The sequence below is a fragment of the Sminthopsis crassicaudata genome, chromosome 3 (assembly GCF_048593235.1).
Source record: "Sminthopsis crassicaudata isolate SCR6 chromosome 3, ASM4859323v1, whole genome shotgun sequence".
NCBI lineage: Eukaryota > Metazoa > Chordata > Mammalia > Dasyuromorphia > Dasyuridae > Sminthopsis > Sminthopsis crassicaudata.
In genome coordinates, this window is record NC_133619.1 from 401,803,219 (window position 1) to 401,824,693 (window position 21,475).

A 21,475-nucleotide genomic window follows, 5' to 3' on the forward strand; every position below is an offset into this window, starting at 1 on the left:
GGGATAGACACGAGGATGGAGAGTGATGGGATTTGGGAAGCCCAGAATTCCCCTTACAGTTAGTTCCACTTAGCATTGCTTCCTGAGCCCTCTGCTCTCTTTCTGCCAATGGCAATAAAAGATACCAATGAGAAGATGGTTCCTGACCAGGGAGCCAAAACCCCATTTTTCTTGAAGCTAGTGAATTAACTTCTTACTGAACATTTTTCCTCACTGCTCCATCAGAAGTTGGGGACAAAGGGGAAAAAAGGAAATTTTGGGAGTGGAGAGGGGGCCTGCGCAGATTAAAGAAAGGTAAGTATTCATTATTAAATCCTCGTCCAGTATTCTAAGCCAGTTATAAGTGAGGTACAAGGACAGACAGAGGTGATCAAGAGTAACTTGCCACAGGCTTCCTTTACAGGTACAAAGAAAGGAGCACAGGATGTGGGGATGGGTTCAAATCTTAGCTCTGGGACATCAGATAAGTCTTTTTATGGGCTTCATTTTCTTTATGTATATAATGAAGAGGATGGAGAACTACATGATTTTAGAATTCTATTCTGGGTTTCTAACCATAATCCCCAGGAAGAAAGGAGTGCTGGAGCTATATGAGAAAAGGATGAGAGGAATAGGGAGAAAAAGGAAAGTAGGAGATTAATAATAGTAATGATAATAATGTAACAATAATTAATAACTCTTTCAAGCACTTTACAACTCACAAAAGACTTCCTTTGAATATTCCTGGAGGGAAGTAGTGCACATATTATACTCATTTTTATAGTTGGGGAAACTGAGGTTTAGAAAAGTGATCACATAAATGGTAAGAGCTCCAGTTGGTACTGGAATCCTTGGCCTTTTGATTGCCAAATTCAATTAGTTTTCTTCACAATGCAAGGAGAAAGGATATAAATTAGAAGAATAGAGGGAGGGAAAGAATAGAGATCTATAAATGAGAGGACTAATATACACATGTATGACCCACTGCTGGGGAGTTTTCAACATTAAATTCTTTAAAAAATCCATATATACACATATTTCATGAAATATTTCCCTATTATATTTAAAATATTTTTACATTCATTTTAAAAAATATTGAAGTCTAAATTTTCTTCCTCCCTCCTGAGGAGGTAAGCAATATGATATCGATTATGCAGGTGAAGTCTTGCAAAACATATTTCCATGTTAGCCATGTTGCATAAAAAAATCCAACAAAGGTAAAGAAAGTAAAGAAAAAAAAGGTATCCATTTGCACTTCAGAGTTCATCTGTCCTTTTCTCTAGAGACAGATTTTTTCATCATAAAGCCTTTGGAATTGTCTTAGATTATTACGTTGATCAAAATAGCTAAATGTTTCATGATTGATAGTTGTAACAATATTCAGCATTAATTTAAATACTATGAAAAGAAAATATAAAGACCCCCTTTGGGAATACCTTTGTCAGATGTGAGTTGGATGCATGGTGTTCCCCAGGCATGTCCAAATAAATGAGTGGCTAATAAAGAAGGGATGGCACTTTCTTCAAGTAAGTATGTGGTCAAAAGACTTTTTGGGCAATGAGCTGATACAGGGCTGAGTTTGAGCTGATGAGACTGTGCCTGACAGAGTTTAAGGTAAGAGTATGGCTCTACCTGGACCATATTACCTGAATGAAGAAGAATGTGGTGAATAACTAACACTTTAGGCCTCAGTTTCCCCATGCTACAAAATGAGGGGGTTGAACTCAGTGACCGCTAATATCCATTCTGATTTATATGTAAGTTATAGTGCAACTCCTCAGTTATAGCAGTAAAAAGTTTTGGAGCTAAGGGCAAGGCAAACTATAAATCAATTACTTGGAGATATTTAGGTTTGATTTCTGCGTTGCTGTGAGAAATCAGGCACTTAACCCCTATGGTTCTAATTTTGCATATTATAGCACTTCCTACCATATAAAGAAAAAACTAATAAAAAAAAAAAAATCAGCATCTTATGGAGTACATAGAAATGTACGAGAAATACTAAGGATTTAGCCTGGAACTCAGTGAAAGGGTCACTTCCATTCATTCATTCATTCCCTCTAAGACCATGCTCCTTCCAGTTCTCATTTGACAAAGGTATCTCCCAAAGGGGATCCTTATTGTAATTAGTATTTAAAATTACCCCCAACCACAGACTATCAAAAGGACATTTGACATTGTTTTAAATTGCAATTATCTATATTGGTGTGGTTTAGAGGTGTTTGTTTTTTTTTAAACTATTGGGTGATCTTTGTCCTGAAGTCACATAAATAGAAGCCTGGGTCACTGCCATAGTTCTTCTAAGGGATAGGAAATAAAGGAGATCTATGGGAATAAATGAGGTCTGTCATTAGCAGGGAAGGAGAAATATTTTAGATGATTATTAATAATAATAGCTCACACATTTATGTTTACAAACTGTTTTACATGAATTATCATGGAATTCCTACAATTCTCCAGCAAGATAGATGCAATTATCCCCATTTTGCAGGGGAAGAAACTAAGACTTATTGAGATTAAGTGCCTTGGGCACAATGGATAAGTGTCTGAAGCAGGAGGTAAACATAAATCTTTTTTTAATAGCTTTTTATTTTCAAAATTCATGCAAAGATAAGTTTTCAACATTCACCCTTGCAAAATCTTGGAACATAGTCTAGCAGTCCCACTGCTCTTCCATGTTGTGCAAAGGTTGGGGTGATGCTGAATTAGAGGGAGAGGGTCCTCAGCTCTCCTTCCCAGACACCCAATTCCCATACTGGGGCGCTTTCTGGCGCCCTGGACCGTTTCTGTTGCTGTCAGCAGAACTGTCTGCAGGTGTGACAGTCACCTGCTCGACTTCCTCCTGTCTCAGCACTTTCCTCCTCTCTGCCTGGGTAAGGCAGACTGTTAATTATAGCCAGAGAGTTACTTATTGTCTGCTGACGCTTCTGTTTATAATTTAGCTTCTGGGTTGTTGGACAGCTGGCAGGACTGAGGATGAACTTCCCACTCTGGCCTTTCTGCCTCCTGCTACTGGAGGTCCCACACTCCACTAGGCCATACCATATAGAAGAATTCTGCATTTATTTTGTATAGAATTACTTGTGTGCATATTGTATTCCTGCAGTGGAACGTAAGCTCGCAGTAGGCAGAAATTGTTTGGGTTTTCCTTTTTAACCCCAGCTCCTAACTGGTACAGAGCAGATGAAGACCCAATGTTTAGTATACAGCAGGCTCTTAATAAATGCTTGATTGAATGGAGGAGCCTGCATGAAAACACCCCATGTACTTAGATGGCCTGGATGCAATGGGGGACTTTGGCCTTTTTAAGCTAAGGTCTTCAACATGTCTTGTAGGGGAAAGGAAAGGAATATATATTTATACAGTGCCTACTGGGTGCTGGGTACTGTGCTAAGCATTTTTTTCAAATATTATAATTAGATTTCCTTCAAATAGGAACTATTTCACCCCAGGGCTTAGCACATAGGGGGCACTCAGCAAAAGCTTGGAAATTCATTGAGGGATTATCTTAACCCATGAGCTATAAAATGTGTGTGTATATATAAACTATTAAATGTAGTAATTTTAGTTCCTACAGGTATTGCTGTCCCCATTTTTCCAGGTAAAGAAAGTAAAGTTCTGAAAAGCTAAGTGATTTGTGACTGAACCCAGTAGTGTCAGAGGCAGGGTTTGAACCTAGGCCTTTCTGGCTCCAGATCCAGTATCCCATTCATGATGGGCACATCCTGGGCACACCCAACTCTCCACACCTTACAGGTGTTCAGTAGCTTGTCTAAAATACCATATTGCATTTTGGGATCTTCTGGATTCTTACCTGCCGCAGAATTTCTGAACAAGCCATTTCTTACAATTTTCTCTGTAAGTTAATAGTTAACATATTTATAGCACTTAATATGTACCTCAAGAACAGGCATCTTGTGGTATAATGTGTAGCCTCAGAATCAGGAAAACCAGGGGTCAAGTCCCCACTCCAACACGTCCTGGGTGGGTGTGTGCTCTCCTGGGCATTCTCTAAGTCTCAAAGTTGCGAATCTGATGCACTTAGAGTTGGTGTCTTATCCAGAGTGCCCCATCCTGATGAAATCATAGGATCTTGCCAAAAAAAAAAAAAGTTGAAGTGGCTTGGGGTCCACTGCTTTACAGGTCACCAACCACTGTTGGCTCGTTCTAATGTCCTTCCTTACCCAGAAGAAAACTGAACTGAAACGTGTCTCTGTGTTGTGTCCATTCATTGGTTTTAATTTTCTGAAACCTTTGGGAACTTGGAATTTCTATTCCCTGTGGTGTTTTCGCCTCAGTTTGACTTAGGCTCAGGGATCAGGGATAGGCCATCATTCCTTCTCCCCACAGGCCAAGTGAATGAAGCGTGTGGGGGACATTTTGGTGAGTTGAATAGCTTTTTCTGACATCATTCTCCTTCCTTTTCCCTGGGGGTCACTAGCCCCTAGCAGGGAAGTGGAGAGAACAGCTGCTTATTGGCTGCCCAGAGCAGGGCTGGCCGAAGGCATGAGTCAGCTCGAAGTGGATGGGGAGTGGGTGGGTCTCCACTTGAGCGTGCATGGGCGGCCAGCTGCTAAGACAAGACTCTCTTCTAGGCAGAGCAGATGCAGGGCAGAAGTCAGAGGCGAGCAATCCAATCTCTGATCAGAAGAATGGCTTTCCCCTCCTGCTCTCCTGAAAAAGTGACTCCAGCCCCTCCCTGCTCACTTGTACTCCATCGGAGCTAGCACCTTGAGAAGGTCTTGGGGGATGGGTCTGGAAGGTTGTGTTCTAGGGCCAGCCTCTGTTCTTCCTTCTCATGGCTTTAAAGCTTAGGACTGCCGGTTGAGATCTGGTTTTCCATTCTCTTTTCCCATTGAGAGGAAATTTGAGAGTGTGGTTGAAAAACTGTAGCTCAGCAACATTGCCCATTGGTTTTCCTTTCAGCTGCTTATTGCATCTTCGAAGAGAGACAGGAAACTCACGTTAGTCTTTCCCCAGGGGTCCTCTCTGGGGTTAATTCAGCCTGTATGGGGATCCGTGCTGGTACATCTCATCTTAGCCATGACTTGGGATTGGGCAGCATTCTACCTAGATGGTGGGACTAGGAAGAAAATCCTGTGCTTCCACAATGACTGCCTTCCTCTGAGGTCTGAGACACAATTGCATATCCCTGCTGTTTCCATCCTGTCCCCCTCATTTGCTCCTGGCCTCCTTAGCCTTCTGGAGAGAGTCCCAGTGATAAAATGACAGCATGTCTGGTTCCCACGCATCCTAAAAAGGTCAGGTGATGTGATTGCCTCTAACATGGTTCCCCTTTCCCTTCCCTCCCCTTTTTGCCCCTATTCTTCCTCCAACCTTGCTATTTCCTTAATGCAAACTCTTTTTTAGCCTTCATTATACTTTTTTTTACCCTGAATCCTGACTTTCTGTATTGTATAAGGCTGATTTAGATTTCTACAATCACTCTTCTGCTTGTGTTCCAGACAGCTAGAATTTATATGACACTTCAAAGTCTGCAAACTGCTTTGTAAATATTACTTCATCCTCACAATCACTTCGGGAGGTAGGAGTAATTATCTCCATGTTATAGATAAGGGAACTGAGATTAGGGAACTAGCCCAGGATCAAACACTACAGTTTCTGAGGCTGGATTTAAATTCAGACTTCCTCTTTTCCAAGTTCTCTGAAGGGTCAGCTATAGAACTTAAGGAAAGATGCATCAGTTCTCTACCATCCAAAGGCTTTGGGTAAGAGGTGGTATGACTGTAGTTAAAAACATGTGGGAGGAAAGGTATCAATAATGATGGTGATATTAGGTTCACTAGTTGGTTATGGGACTTCCCTATTTTCTGTTCTTTGAGGTCTCAAAAACCCTCATCCAGATTCACAAGTCGGAATTAGGAGAATGCAACGATTGCCCCTACGGACAGTGGTCACCAGAGCTTCAGGAATCATTATTTTTCCCTCAGAAATTGGCATAGAAATTGACGACCACAGCAACTGCATTCTCTCAGTGAGCTTATTTACACAGAAGTGACCAAAAAGCAGATGGCCTTGGCTCCCCAATCAGTTATCAGGCTTGACTTGAGCTGGAATAGTCTTTCCTCTTCTCTTTTCTTCTTGCTCAGTGGGGTGATCAGCTCTCAAGGGGAAGTGAGAAATTCCATTGCCATAGTTGTATACACTTGCCCCATCTTTCTCTTCCGTCTTGTTCCTTTTCTCCAGATACTGGATTTCAGATAGTGTTGCACTATAATTTTTCCCATACTACTCCACACACAAATTTTTAATGTTTATTTAGGGGCTGAAGAAGTCTTAGAAATAATCTAATCCAATCTCCTCATTTTATAGCTGAAGGCTGAGGTGCAGAGAAAGGAAAGAATTTGTCAAAGGCCACACACAGCAGAACCAGCTCCAGGCTCTCTGACTCTAAGCTTATTTTTTTTCTTTTGTAAACCTTCTTTTCTTATACTCAAGAATTAGCTAATTCAGCTTCATTTTCCAGACTAAACAATGGAGACTCAGAAGGGTAAACCACGTGCTTTATGTCACAACTATGTCCTTTGCTTTTTCTCAAATTCAGTATGTCAGTTTCATTCTGAAACCATTCTGTATATCCTCAATTTAAAAACATTTTTACACATGTGGGTCCTTTTCCTTTTTTATGATCTCTTTGGGATATAGGCCTAGTATGCACAATTTGATAGCCCTTTTGGGCACAGTTCCAAATTGTTCTCCAGAATGGTTGGATCATTTCACAACTCCACCAACAATGTATTAGTGCCCCAGATTTCCCACATCCCCTCCATCATTTATTATTATCTTTTCCAGTCATCTTAGCCAATCTGAGAGGTGTGTAGTATTACCTCAGAATTGTCTTAATTTGCATTTCTCTGATAATAGTGACTGAGAGAATTTTTTTCATATAACTAGAAATGGTTTTAATTTATTCATCTGAAAATTGTTCATATCCTTTGACCAAATAGTTTTTTTCCTAAAAAAAACCCAAAATGAGTTGTCTTTTCTCTGTGGCATTAACCTGTCAGGAGGAAGAGGAATGGACAGAATGACCTCACCCTTTAGTCTTTGCAGTCCTTGCTTCAGTGATTTTTTTTCCTGGGAGTGATTTTTCCAATGATTAGAGATCCTCCAGATCAGCCCCCTCACTTTACACTTTCCTGTCTCCAGCATTACAGTTCCGTATAAAGGCATAAGTTCCTAGTATATATGAAATGGGCTGTTTTATTCCCTTGCTTAAAAAAAATCAGATACAGATTTCTAAATCTGAGCAGAGCCATCCCCGTAGGTCATTGAACAGTGTAAACATGGCCTCATTCTAGCCACCCTGCCAGAGAACTACATCTCCCATGATGCAGCAGAGTTTTTACATGACCTCGATCCAGAATGCAACCTTACTTGGTTGCCCAGTAGCCCCACCCTTTGAGCTGCGGCTGCTTTTGAGATTTTCTCCAAAAAAATGGGCAGTTCTGAGCTAAGCTGCAGTCAGAGTGATTACTTGGGAGTCTTATCTGGGTTGAGTTTATCCCCACATCCTTGTGGGCCTTTCCTGCAGCCGGTGCTTTTTCTCTTTGGTTTAAGTCCCCACTTTTGTGCTTGAACACCCTGGGTCTTAATGTCAAAGCAATTACTCATTTTCAGAAGAATATCCGGGAAGCACAGGGAAAGGTTGTGAGGATGGTAGTAGCCACTGCTTTCCTGTTTCCACTAAGGACCAGATGAGAAAAATAGATTTAAGTTTCAGAAGGAAAGACTTGGGGATCCGAGGCACAGGGAAGCCCTGAATGAATGTCATTCTTTGGAAAACTGGAAAAATAAAGTTTCCATATTGTTTTATGGAAGGAGGATAGAACCGGAGACCTCTAAAGTGATGTTCCCTTGAGATTTCATTAGAACGCATTTAACAGCATTCCCTTCCCTTTTCCCTTTTTGGCTTCTACTTCCTTTTTCTCTCTTGGGATTATCATCATCATCATCACCATTACCATCATACTAATAGCCCTGTGCTTCTTCCTCCCATCTTATTTCCTTAAAGCTTTGTGATTTTTAAAATACATACATATATACATACACACACTGTTTACTGGTTCCCTAGTTATTACTTCCTTTCCTGCTGTTCTTCTTTCTAAAATGATTATTCTGAAGAATTTGTAAAATTTAAAAAAAGGAAAAATTGACCTAGCAGCAGAGTGTTATAGTGGGTGGAATGCTAGATTTGGAGAGGGAAAAGAACTGAGTTTTAATCTTGCTCCTAGCACTTAATAATTCTGTGACTCTGAATAAACCAAATTATCTTTCTCAGCCTCAGTTTCTTCAACTTTTAAAGTCAGGACAATAATACCTCTAGTATCGCCTTGGGTGTGCGTGTGCATGTTATATGTAGGCATTTAAATAAATGTGAGTACGTATGGAGGAGAAAAAGAGAGAACTGAATCCTCCCCCCTTCCCAGGGCACTGGGAAGATCACCCCTGGATTTGTCAGCAGCTGGATGCTCCTGCTGGAAGGCTCAACTCCAAACTGGATTGCTGTGATAAACACAGGCCCAGAATGGAGACCCAATTTCCCAATACATTTCCTTTATCTAAATTCTTTCAAGTGCTTCATGCTTCCCAAACTGATTAAGAGAGTCTTTACATCTAGTCATAGTTTTGATTGATGATTCAATTAGAGAAGGCCTTACATTAATTGTTATCATTTCTGTGCTTTATATATACCTGATTTAGTCAGACAAAGCAGTAAATATCTATCAAGCACCTACGGTGTGCCAGGCACTGTGTAAGCCCTGGGGATATAGAAAGAGACAGGGGACAGTCACTGCCCTCAGGGAGCTTACAATTATGAGGAAGACCACAAGCAAAAAAAGGTATGTACTAATAAATTATGTACTGGATAAATAGAAAATGATCATAAGAGGTAAGGCTTTAGAATTAGAAATACTTGGGAAAGACTTCCTGTAAAAGTTGGAATTTTAGTTGGGACTTAAAGAAGTGAATATAAGATAGAGATAAGGAGGGAGAAGATCACAAGTATGGAGGAGAGCCAGAAAAGATGCCAGGGGATTGGAGACAGAGCTGTTCCTGTAACAGCAAGGAGGCTAATCAGTGGGTGGAAGAATATGTGGTGGGGAGTAAGGTTATTAATTTAGATTTTTTTTTTTTTTTGACTAAGTGAAAGTGGAAATTCTTTATCTCAATTGCTACCTAGCCTTAATCATTGAATGGGCATTTCTTCAATCAAACTGAGACCTGTTAAAGACTTTAACTTAAAAAGGTCAAGGTCTCCCAGTGCCTCCAGGGCCACCTCCAGTCATCCTGATTTATGTCTGGCCACTGGACTCAGATGCTGGAGGGGAGAGGGAGGCAGGTATCCTTGCATAGCCCTCCCTCACTGAAACCCAACTCACTGACATGTCATGGCATCCCCTCTCTGATGTCATGGTGGACAAGCAACAACAACAATTTTATCTAATATATTTTAAAGAAACACAGATGTTTTGTTGCCAGGGATGATGAAAAGATAATGGCTAATAATTATGTAGTGCTTTATGGTTTGCAAAGCTATATAGATACATGTAACTAAAGTATATGTATATTAATTTCATGTATATCATAATAGATTCATCTATATATCAATAGCTTTATAGTATATTCTCTAGGCAAATAATATGACCTAATAGACTATATCTTACTTAGTTGATTATATTTGTGTCTATATCGGTTTATATCTATATTATCTCCTAAGTGATACATATGTATATACATATATTTAATAAGTTTTTCATACACTTTAAAACACCATATCATTAGCAGTCATTATTATCTGTGTTCATCATTCTTGACAACAAAATAGTTTCTTTTCTTTAAGATATGTTTATGTAAAATACACATATCCATATATATTTATGCGTATAAACATAAATATAATTATTAAAAACATACATATATATGCTTTCCCCCCACATAAATGAACACTCATTTATACACCTGCATTTGGAATCAGAGGGTCTGGGGTTCAATTCCTTGCTGTGCCATTTAACTAGCTATGTGGCCTTAGGAAAGCCACTTACATTTTCTAGGTCTAGGTGTCAGTTTTTTCATCTATAAGATGAGAGTTGTGAACTAGCTGATCTTTGGGAGTTCTCCTAGCCAAAAATCTGTGATCCTGTATGTTTTCATTTTTGGTCTTTTCAGTCGCTGCTGTAGGGGCTGAAATGGGCTCACTATGGTTCTCTGGATGATTTCCCCTAAATCTAATACATTATCCTCTTGGAGCTAGGTGGCCTTCTCCTCTGAAAGATTTTTGTACCTCCTGCTGTTAGTACTGGACAGGAGACTCTAGCACTGGCCTTTGGGAGCTTTGCTACAGGCTTTTGCTAAGGGCAAGGCTTCTTATCTATTTTTGTGTGAAAGATAACTTTGAATAATGTCTTTTAAAAACATAAAATAAAATACCCAGTATTATATAGGAAGATAATTATATTGAGATAGTTTTCTAAATATATAAAAACAAAAAGGACGAGGGTACCTAAGTTTAGGATCCCTGGCCTATGAAGAAGACTATGTATATAGGCTTCCCTCTCCACACATTTTGTGTGTATATTCATATTTTATGCATGTTGAATGTTTTTGTGATAATAAAGATAGGTCCAAAGGCTCAACCCTGATTATTAAGAATATAGCTTAAAAGAGACAGTGAAGATATTCTGCCTCTTTATTCTTGTCCCTGTTTAGTTTTTGCGAGATTTTGGTTGGCACAGTGATTTGGGACTGAGTGGGTCTTTTAGATGCAGAGAGAAAACCTGAAAATACTGGCATCACCAGAATATTTGAAGAATGGCCTTCAGTTTTCTTTAAGCTGAAAACTGTATGTTTTTTAAAAAACACTTTGGTTTTAGTCTTGGTTGTTGAAAGCCCTTTTTTGTAAAGAATATTCATGAAGTTTCTTGCATTAGTAAATAAAGGGAATTTGATTGGAGATTTATTGGATTATTGATATCCTCAGACCCTTAAATATCGATTGATTGATTCTTAAAGTCAATCTTCTGTTGTACGGAAATACAGTTGGAAAGCTGTAGGGGAATGTGGACTGATTTCAGAACATACTTTGGAAAGTTTTTAAAATTTTGTCTTTACTGAATCATTTATAATTTGCCTCATTTTTGTAAAAGTGGTACACAAAGAAACAAAGTTAGCTTAACTGGGGTGTTACTGTATTTATATTTGTTGTAGTTATATTCTTTGAACCCAGAGATACAGGAGGAGAAACACGATGCTGAAGGTAGCTAGGGAAAAACAGGCTGGGTTAATAGTCAATATCATTTTCTGTTGGATAAAGATGTTGATAGGTTGCGTTTTTGTGAGTGGATGCAGTGATTTCTTGTCATTATTAAGTCTGTCTTGGGGGAAATCATAAGAAGTAAAAGAGTGAGGCTAACAGGTCTCCTGCTTCATGTTTTTCTAGATTTGGTGGGAAAGAAACTGGTTTCCTAGCTACCACTGTGGAGAGAAAATTTCAGGCAGGAAGGTTCCATTACCTTAGGAGTTTGGGATTCTGGAAAAGCTGTGTGACCGAGCATGTGTAGGAGAGGGGGGCTATTGTTCCCCTGGCTGACTTCACGGAGCTCTTCCCTCACAAAGGAAAGGTTGTGGTGGAAGGTGTTAGGCGGCTGCAGGCCTGAGTGCCATCTTGTGAGCCCTGTGGTCCTGGGAGTGCCGGGAGGGCCTCTATGAGCACATGCTCCTGGGGGTAACTGAGCTGGGGTTGTGACGGGCTCCTTTGCTGTTCGGCCTTTCCTCTGCCCCCCATCCCCGCGTGCTGTCCCCACTGGGACATCCTGGTTGCTTTTGGCTGCTCAGGACAAGAGCATAGCCCACTTTCCCCAGGAAAGTAGGCCAGAGAGAAAGCTGCAGTCATTGCAAGCTGCCTGTCCCTACTGGGCAGGAAACCTAGAGTGATGAATGGGGCTGAGTGAAGTCATCCGGCTCCTCCAATCAGGCTGCGGCGCCGGGAGAAGCAGGGGCCTCTGCAGAGAGCCCGGCTGCCGGCTGCTCCCATGTACCTCTAGCAGAGGCTGGGAGGCTCTGGGAGCGGGCGGGAGGGGGTGAGCCACCCGCTCCCGGCGTAGGCCTCAGTCAATGTGAATGGTATTGCAAGGTGAGTGCCTTCGATGGGCGAGCCCGTCCCCTCACCGTCTGTGCCCTGCCCGCCCCGGCTCCACTCCGCCTCGCCCGCTCATGCCGTAGCCCCTTCTGCTCCCACCTGAGTGCCTTGACCTTCCTCTTAGGGGCCCCTCCCGCTACACAGTCCCTCGGACCTTCCCTCCCCTGCGGGCTTCTTGCCCAGCGCCCAGCAGCCGGCCCTTTGACCCGCTCTTCCTTTCTAAGCTGCAGCAGCGGCGGGTGAGGGACGGGGTGGGTGACTGATGCCCCGGGTCGGGGTGCCTCCTAGGAAGGGAGGAGAGGTCAGGAAAGGTCCCGAGAACCGCCTCCTGGCACCGTGGAAACCTCCCTCGTGGGCATTGTAGGGGCTCCCCGCCTCCCTCAGAGGGCCAGCCTGGCCTGTGCCGGGCGGGGGTGGGGAACGGACCCCATTCTCCCGGATCTCCACAGGGGGTGTGTGCGCGCTCTGTCTGGCTGTGTGTGACTTTGCCTTTTCTCTCCGGATGGTGCCGCCCCCCAGGCCAGGCAGAGACCATGGAGCCGGCTGATATGGCCACAGCAAAGGTAGGATGGAAATGCTGCCGGCCTCACTGTGCGTAAGTGGCTTCGCTTGGCAACTTCTCCCTTTGGTTCACTCCTCCTCCCTGCCCCAGCACCTGTCCCTCCGAGCCCCGCAGAGGGGAGGGTCAGGAGAAAGGGAGCGCTGAGTCTAGAGGACAAACCTTCCGCCTTGCACCTCTGGGGGTGTCGGTGGGAGCATCGTCTCGTTCATTCTTACTGATTATTACTCATTTCTCCCGAAGCTGTGTCACACCTTTCACTCACTCTCTGCCCGCTCTCCCTGTGCTTTTCACCTTTTTGTCCTCTTTCTGAATTCTTTATCCACTCACATTTATTTAGACCTTGTAGCACTGAGGACTCAGGAGAAAATAGGTACTGAGTCTTAGAAGTCAAACCCTTCACCTTCCCGCCTCTGGGAAAGTCTGTTTCTATCCCTATTATTGTAGTTATGTAATTTTGAATCATTACTTGATTTTCCCTTGAACTAACGTATTTTTCATTCATTCTCTCTTTCTACCCACTCTCTTTGCTTTTTACCTTCTTTTGCCCTCGTACTGAATTCTTTATCCACTTACATTTTAGACCATAAAGCATTGAGGACTTGGAAGAAAATAGGTACTGAGTCTCAGAAGTTAAACTCTTTTATCTTCCCAAATCTGGGAAAATCTCTTTCACTATTATTATTATTATGGTTTCACTATTATTATTATTATTATCCCTTGAACTATCATACTTTTCTCATACATACATTCTTTTCTCATACATACATTCATTCTCTTTCTACCCACCCTCCCTTTGCTTTTTACCTTCTTTGCCTTTTTGTTTCTTTATCCACTTAAATTTATTTAGACCTTATAGCATTGAGGACTTGGAAGAAAATAGGTACTGAGTCCTAAAAGTCAAACCCTTCACCTTCCCTTCTCTGGAAAAGTGTTTTTGGTCACTTATTATTACTACGGTTTTATAATTGTAAATTATTAGTTGATTTTCCCTTGAACAATTATTTTTTCATTTATTCTCTATTTCTACCTACTCTCCCTCTACTTTTTGCCTTTTTTGTTTTCTTACTGGGCTTCGTGTTTCTTTACTCACTTAAATTTATTTATGCCTTCTGTTTTTCTTTCCCATCTTTGTCTTTTTTCCTCTCTCTTTTGTATATCTTTTTTTCTCATCAATCTTTCATCTATTTCTCCACCACTTCATTTCTGGTCTTTGCCCTGAGGCTTCCCAGTTAATAAAGGTCTAGAAGGACAGCCTTTCTTTAACTTTGCAGTTTGATTCAGAAGTTGAGCTTGGGCTTGGGGAGGAATTTGTTTTCTGAGTGACAGACGTTGCTATTGTGTCCCCTCCTTCCATCTTATTTCCCCGTAGGAAGTGGAGGTTTCTGAGGGATGCTGGCTAGATGCAGCATTGCTGTTGCAGAAGGGATGCACTAGAGGGCGTCTCTGAGATAAGTTTCTCATTTTTGACTCCGGCTTGCATGCTTTTTGAGCATTGGTATGTTGTGAATTTCTTGAAAAGAGGGACTTGAGGAAGCTGAGTAGGGGTCCAGGGGGAATCCCCACCCGTTTTCAGAGAAAAATGTATTGTTCTCCCATTCCTAGCACTTATGTGCTCTTGGTTTGGGGTCTTGCTGATCAGAAGGCAGGATCTCCTTTTTTCCAGAGGTGGAAGACTGGATGCAGCTCAGATTTCTGGTACAGGTTAGATTGTGTGTGTGTGTGGAGGGAGAGGGAGAGACAGAGAGGGGGGGAGGGAGAGACAGAGACAGAGCGATAGAAATAGAGGGAGGGGGAGGGAGAAAGAGAGGGAGGGGGGAGGAAGGAAGGAAAAGAGAGAGAGAAAAAGAGGGAGGGAGCGAGAGAGGGAGAGGAGGGGGGGGCAGGGAAGGAGGGAGAGAGACAGACAGAGTCAGAGACAAAGACAGAAGAAAGAGGAGGAGGAAGAGTATGTGGGAGGTACTATAAACCAGCACGCCAGGTGCAACTGTGTACAGTAAGAGTTCTGTGCTTCTTCCTGTCCTTTCCTTTCTACCATATGCCGTGTAATCTTAGATGCTTTGTACTTTTTCTCACAATTTGTAAAACCCTACTAATGTCACTCATCTCCTGTTAGGATGATGAGAGAACTCCAGGCTGCAAAACCCTCCTTGCTCTTTAGAAAAAGGAATTCTGGGAAGCGGGGTGAGAGAGGACTTTCCTTCTTCCCTTTACTCCTTCTTTTCTTATAATATTTACTAAGTACCTACTATGTGCAAGGCTCTGTTGGTATTTTTAGTGGTAGCTGTGGGAGGATGCATTCACAAGTACATTTTGCTTCAAAACAATTTGCTGCAAGCAGTTTGCTGTCTGGCTTCCATGCTTATGCTGCTTATGGTGCTTTGTACATCTTTGCCAGGCCCACCTTTTGTAGACCTGCTGACTTTCTCACTTTTCCCATGGCAAATGATTTGTCATCTACAGGCTGACACTGGCAGGGGGTGACAGTGATGGTCGGATTCATTAGGGGAGCATGTGGTTTGAGGGAATTTTTGGATTAGTTTTGCAAATGGTTAGGATTAGTTGTTTGTATTTTCTTTTAGAAAGAAAGAGAAACAAATTCCTCTTTCTAAGGCATTTGTCACCCCTTAACTTGGATTGCTGATTATTGCACCAGATACAGAGTTGGGCTTTGGGTTCAAGTTCTTTTTGACTTTCAGGGCCTAACTAAGGAAACTGAATCTAATTGGGCAGCCAAGCATGTCCCCCCGCCTCATTTCTTAATCATTTCCTTTAGAAGAGAAGTATTGGGTAGCTAGTTCTATATTTGTGTAGTATTATATAGCCCTCATATAGAGAATGCTTGAGTGATTGACTATAAAATGAGCTGTGGTTAATTTGCATATAATTTGCATGGCCTATATAAAACCACCTGAGCCATCGACTAAAAACTAATATGCAATTCATTTGTGTGTCATATTCATAGTTTTATAATGCCATTCATTTATGTCAGAATGTAGAAAAATTCTTCTAGTTCCTGTTCTGTTTCCCCCTAGAGACCATCCTTTGAATTTCTAACATCACCAGTGTATCTATCAAGTAAGATTCTCCTAAGTTGAAAAAAGTTCTGCTTAGACTTCAGCAAATATTCCAGTGCCATACAAGCATTCCTCAAATGCCCACTGTATCACATATGCTGCTGTATTTGATGCTGGGTGTACAGGTGGAATTGAAACAGAGCCTGGGCTCAAGGAACTTATGTTCTTCCAAGAGGAGATGACATGCACATAAAAAGTGTAAACAAAATAAATATAAGACAGTTTTTCTTTTGAGTGGGAAATTACTCTGTTTTTGGAAGGAATGACCCAGCCCCTGAAAACTGACTCCTTGGTCATTGTGTTTAATGGATATCCCTAGTATTCTGGCATGTGATATAACTTGGTATATAAAATTTTAACATACTAAAAGTATATAAAGTATATAAAAGTTATATGCTTTATTATATTTTCCTTTAGGAAATGCTCTTGCTAGTGTGCATCATAGCACTGAGAATGGTGGCTTGTAGATCCCTAAGATAAAAATACAGTTATCCCATCTACAACTGGATGGCATAAGATATTAAATGGCAATTTTTAGGAGTTTTGCTGAAGCTGCAAACAACAGGCAAGGATCAGTAGGCGACACAGAACCTTAACCCAAATTTTATAGCAAAGCAATGTAGACTCTCCATAAAAGAAAAAGAAAGAGATCAGACCTGTTTTCTGGCGGGAGAGGAGGAACCAAAATTTTTTGCTTGAATTTTCCAGATCATAGAGGTGCCATAACCCCAGTTCTCAAGATGTGAAAGGGATTAACTATAGATACGTAAGTTACTGATCCGAAGGTTGGTAACTGGACTGGAGAATTCAATGCAATTCAACAATCATTGGTTAAGTGCTTGCTGTTTCATCATATCTGAAAATTGGAAGGAATCTCGTGTGGCCATCAAGTCCAGGTCTTTGTTTCTGTGCCAGACTGTACTTGACCCATCTGAGACAATAGTTGGCATGGGGTGTCCTGCCACAATGGAATGTTGTGTTCTTAGGATTGTGTCAGTGTAGTGTGTCTCTAGGTTTATTTATCTCAGTATGTGTTGGCTTCTGGATTTCCACATGATATTTGGTATGCAATTTCTGATAGCCAGGATAATAATGATAATAGTTAATAATAATAATAGTGCTTTAAAGTTTGCAGAGCACTTGTCTTATTTGGTTATATTTTGGGTGAGGGAGAATGGAAGATGACTCTAAGTTGGTAAGCTGAGGTGACTGGGAAAATGGTGGCAATTTTGATGGCAATAGAGAAATTTGAAAGGGAGAAGGGGTTGGGAGGAAAAGAGAATGAGCTCAGTTTGGGGTTGCATTTGAGAGCCTCATGGACTTCTGGTTCTAAATGCCCAGTAGGCAATTGATGATATGAGTCTGGAGCTCAAAAAAATCTCTAGGGCTGTGTAAGTAGATCTGGGAATGTTTTCATAGAATTGATTATTGAACCCATGTTAAAATAAACTGATGAGACTACCAAGTAAAAGACTGCCATTTGGAAAAAAGAGTTAATATTCAGTAGTTAAGATCTCACAAAAGACACTGAGAAGATATGGTCTGGTCAAATGAGATGATATGTAGATACTATCTCAGATGATATCTTACCAAGGTAAGATAAAAGAGATAAACAAGAGATAAGAAATAAAAGAGAGATAAATGTAACTAAAACTCAGGGAGGGGAGAATATTCAAGAGGAAAAGATTTCAACAATCTGCTAGTGAAGCGTAGTTTCAAATGCTTCAGAGAGGTAAAAAAGGATGAAGATTGAGAAAAGACCATCAGATTTGGCAATTCAGAGATAAGTGGTAACTTTGAAGAGGACAGTTTCAGTTGAATGATGGCAATACTACCAATTTCAGGAGGAAGTATTCTGGTCAGCTGTAATATAGTCAAGAAGTTTCTGCCACAGGAAAGTGTGATGAAAAGCTTTGACTAATGTCTATATTGTGTTTCTTCTGTATTGACCAAATTAATCAGTAGGAATAATACTATTAATTCATTTAAAAGAAAATTTGTTAAGCATTGACTGTATGCAAAACGCTAAATATAGAGGTGAAAATGACACATTACCTGGCTTCAGAAAGTTTATGGTTTAGTAAGATATGACTTTTAAACAGATACAGAGCTTTAAAAGTATCTATTAAGGTATGGAATATGACACAAAGGAGAGATCCACATAGAATACTTTTGAAAAATGCTTATACAAGTATCCCAAAAACATTAGTGTGATTTTAAACTATTAAAACTTAAATCTGCACTAAGACTTTAGGGAACACTCTGTACACCATAAATTAGCTTCCAGATGTTAGTTGATAAAGATGTTGCCTTAATATTCTCAATATAAACCTAAGAATGCAGCGTAATATAGTAGAAAGAGGATGAAGCCAGAAGACCTGGCTTTGAATCATGGCTCAACTCTTCATTAAATAAAGCATTTACTAAGCACTTACTAGGTACAAAGTAATGTGTTGTGAATACAGATAGAAAAATAAATCAGCCCCTACTTTCAAGGAACTCACATTCAAATGGGTAAGCTAACTTGTGGAAGATTTTAGATGCTATTCCTAGCAAAAAGTGGAAAAGTCCCATGGTTCACGATAAGACGTCTTTAATGTCATTTTCACTAAGGAAATCATTTCAGTTTCTGATCTTGAACCATTGAACAGTGCCGAGAAATTTTAGGTAAGTCATTTCTTTTTTCTGAGACTGTTTCCTCCTCTCTAAACAAATTGTACTAGATGATATCTTAGGTTTTTTACAATGCTAAATGCTGTGGTTTTCTCAATTTCCAGACTGTAGATTATATTCCCAACTTTAGGAAATAAATCTTATATTCTACTATTATTAGTTAGCATTCATTTCATCTGAGTTATGCAAATGAAATACTCATCAGTTAAGGAATCGAAGGAAAAAAAACCTCATATGCTATATATATCAGAATGACCAAAAAGGTTATTCTTGATTACATTAGACCGTGGATGTTTCTCTCCCCTAAATAAAACCATTGGTGAGAGAAAGAACCTCAGTTATTTCTAGCATTATCTACTTCTTTTGCTCTTTATACCTATACAACAGGCAGTGTTATAACAAAAACAGTGATTTGAAGTCAAGAGAAACCTGGGTTTTTGAATACTGAATCAAATGCTCTGTGACCAAGGAGAAATTAGTTAACTTTTCTGAGCCTTCACTTTTATAAAGTGGGGATAATGTTACTTGTAAAACCTACCTCACAAGGCTGCATGAGAATCGGATGAGATAATATATGTTAAGCATGCCTTAAAGTGCTATATAAATACAAGCTGCTATTATGAATTATGTAGCTCTCCCACATAATGAATATATTCTGCTCTTCAATCCATTTCATGTATATTAGTTTATGCCTGTGTAACACCCCTTCTGGGGTTACTTTCCCAATTTCCTCTAGCATTGGGTAGGTTGAGTCTATAGAAATGCATTCAATATTTTTTTCCCTCAGAGTCCTATGGGTAAATTAGAATTAGGGCTTCTCTTACTGTTACTTATGAGGACTGATCCAGTGTATTCCCCATTGGTTATTAGCAAAACTAATGACTTTTAGAACTAATTAACTTTTAGAAAGGGATATTTATTCATAGATATATAACAGGGACAGTATACAGAAACAGTTTCTGGGACAGACTCTCCCACAACTATACATGGGGTCTATGAGCAAGGAATGCTGCCCACATGACTCACATGGCAAAGAACTAGCTTACAGCTCCCTGTTTTTGGAATTCCTTTTGTTCCTTTGTAGAGGAAGTTCCCCTTAGGTGAGGTTCTTGGTAGAGCTCTGAGGGTGGGTGCTCAGGTAGGCTGCCTTTATCCAGTGTGTTTTGTCTGTCTTGGGATGTCTTACATCAATCAGGGCAGATACCTCTGCTGGCCACGGCTACTGACACGCTGATGGGAAGCCCAAATTCAATGGAGGAGGAAAAGATCCTTTGATCACCCCTGGGCTGGTCAGTAGTTGGATGCTTTTGATGGAAGGCTCAACTCCAAATTGGATTGCTGTGATAAACATAGACCCAGAGTTGGGACCCAATTTCTCAATGCATGTCCTTCATCTGTTTGTTTGTTTTTTTTCATGATTAAAGTATTTAATGCTTCCCAAACTTTTATAGTTTTGATAGATGATTCAATTAGAGAAGGCCTTAAATTAATTGTAATCTTTTCTGTGTTTTATATACCTGATTAAATCAATTAGACAAATCAGTAAACATTTATCAAGCACCTACTGTGTGCTAGGCACCATGCTAAACACTGAGGATATAAAGAGGGAAGACAGTTCCTGCCCTCAAGAAACCTCCAATCTAATGAGAAAGACTATAATTTAAAAAGGTATAAATTATATACCCCAGATAAATAGAGAATACTTAGGAGAGCGATAGCATTAGAACTAAGAAGTTAGGAGAGGAGGAAGGTTTAGGAAAAGAGATGAGTTCTGTTTTGGGATTTGTTAAATTTAAGATGTTTACTGGCTATTTAGTAAAAGATGTCTAAATGTCAGTTGGAGATATGAGATTAGAGGTTGGGGCAGGACAGATAGATTTGAGAATCTTTAGCAAAGAGTAATTAAATCAGTGAGACATGATGAAATCATTAAGGGAAGGAATATTCATAAAGATCCTAGGGCAAAACTCAGAGAACTATTTACCATTAGAGGTTATGAGCTGAAGGAGGATCCAGTAAAAGAGATTGAAAAGTAGTGTCCAGCATCATCTCTAGAAAACCTGCTTAGTCACTTATGTACTGATATTTCTGATTTGCTTCAGTGTAAAAGTATTGGGATGTAAGCTTTCCAGGTTCACCAAAAGCATTTTCAAATATATCCAGCAGCAAACTGATGACAGGGGGATGATATGGACTAATTCTATTCTCACTTGTTTTTGTTTTTGGGTTGTTTTTTTTTTCTGTTAGGTTTCTGTATTTTTAGAATTTCTCATTTCACAGAATTTGAAGAGCATGAATATCTGGTATAGGTACATCTATTAAAAATATTGGCCATCTGTTTTTATAGATCATTATTATGTGATTATGGACAACAATTGTATCTGAGATCTTGATCTAGTTCCAGGGTATTTCACTTGCTGAATTCCCAAGGCTATTTTGGAATCTGTTTTTATAATATGGGAATTTTTTCCTATTAATTTATAAAACATAGGGAATTTCTGATAGGTGTTTAAATTTTTAAAACTTACATTGAACTTTTAAAATCATTTTCATCATTCTGTGACAAATTGCTATTTAGCCATTATTCTTTTAAATTTAATGTTCTGTGGACCATTTTGCATAAGTAAATAAAATAATTGCTTTTTATTAGCTGAGGTAGCAAGGTGGTCCAAGGAATTGAGCCCTGGATTTAAGAATATCTGAGTAAAATCTGGCCTCAGACACTTTCTGAACTATATGACCCTAGGTAAGTCACTTAAGGTCTGAAGTCATTTAACTTTCTGCCTCATTTGTAAAATGGGAATTAAAAATATCACCTACCTAGGAAGAGGTAAAATGAGACAAATTCTTTAAAGTGCTTTGTGAACCTTAAAGAGCTACATAAATGCTAGCTTGTTATTGTTATCATCTTCATTGTATCATCATCATTATTGAAGCAACCAAGGGAGAAGTGAAGGGTACCTGAGTTAGGCCCTGTGTTTCTGCAAATGGATAGAATAAGACATAGAAGAATGGTTTGTACATACA

The 21,475-nt window shown here is 40.1% G+C and overlaps 1 protein-coding gene across 12 annotated transcripts in view; it reads left to right on the forward strand.

Annotated features, from left to right (window-relative positions):
- GRAMD1B (GRAM domain containing 1B) overlaps positions 1–21,475 on the forward strand; it is a 314,117-nt gene that overhangs the window by 155,872 nt on the left and 136,770 nt on the right. Inside the window, exons 1-2 of one of the 12 annotated variants that reach the window (XM_074302725.1) lie at positions 12,029–12,133; positions 12,659–12,702. The exons of 10 other annotated variants lie outside the window; for them this stretch is intronic. Coding sequence is in view for 1 of the 2 variants with exons in the window: in XM_074302717.1 (XP_074158818.1) it covers positions 14,281–14,402 (122 nt within the window). In the remaining variant the exon portion in view is untranslated. Of the gene's footprint in view, positions 1–12,028; positions 12,134–12,658; positions 12,703–13,832; positions 14,403–21,475 lie in introns of those variants that run through there. One more of the 12 variants, XM_074302717.1, reaches the window with a different exon arrangement.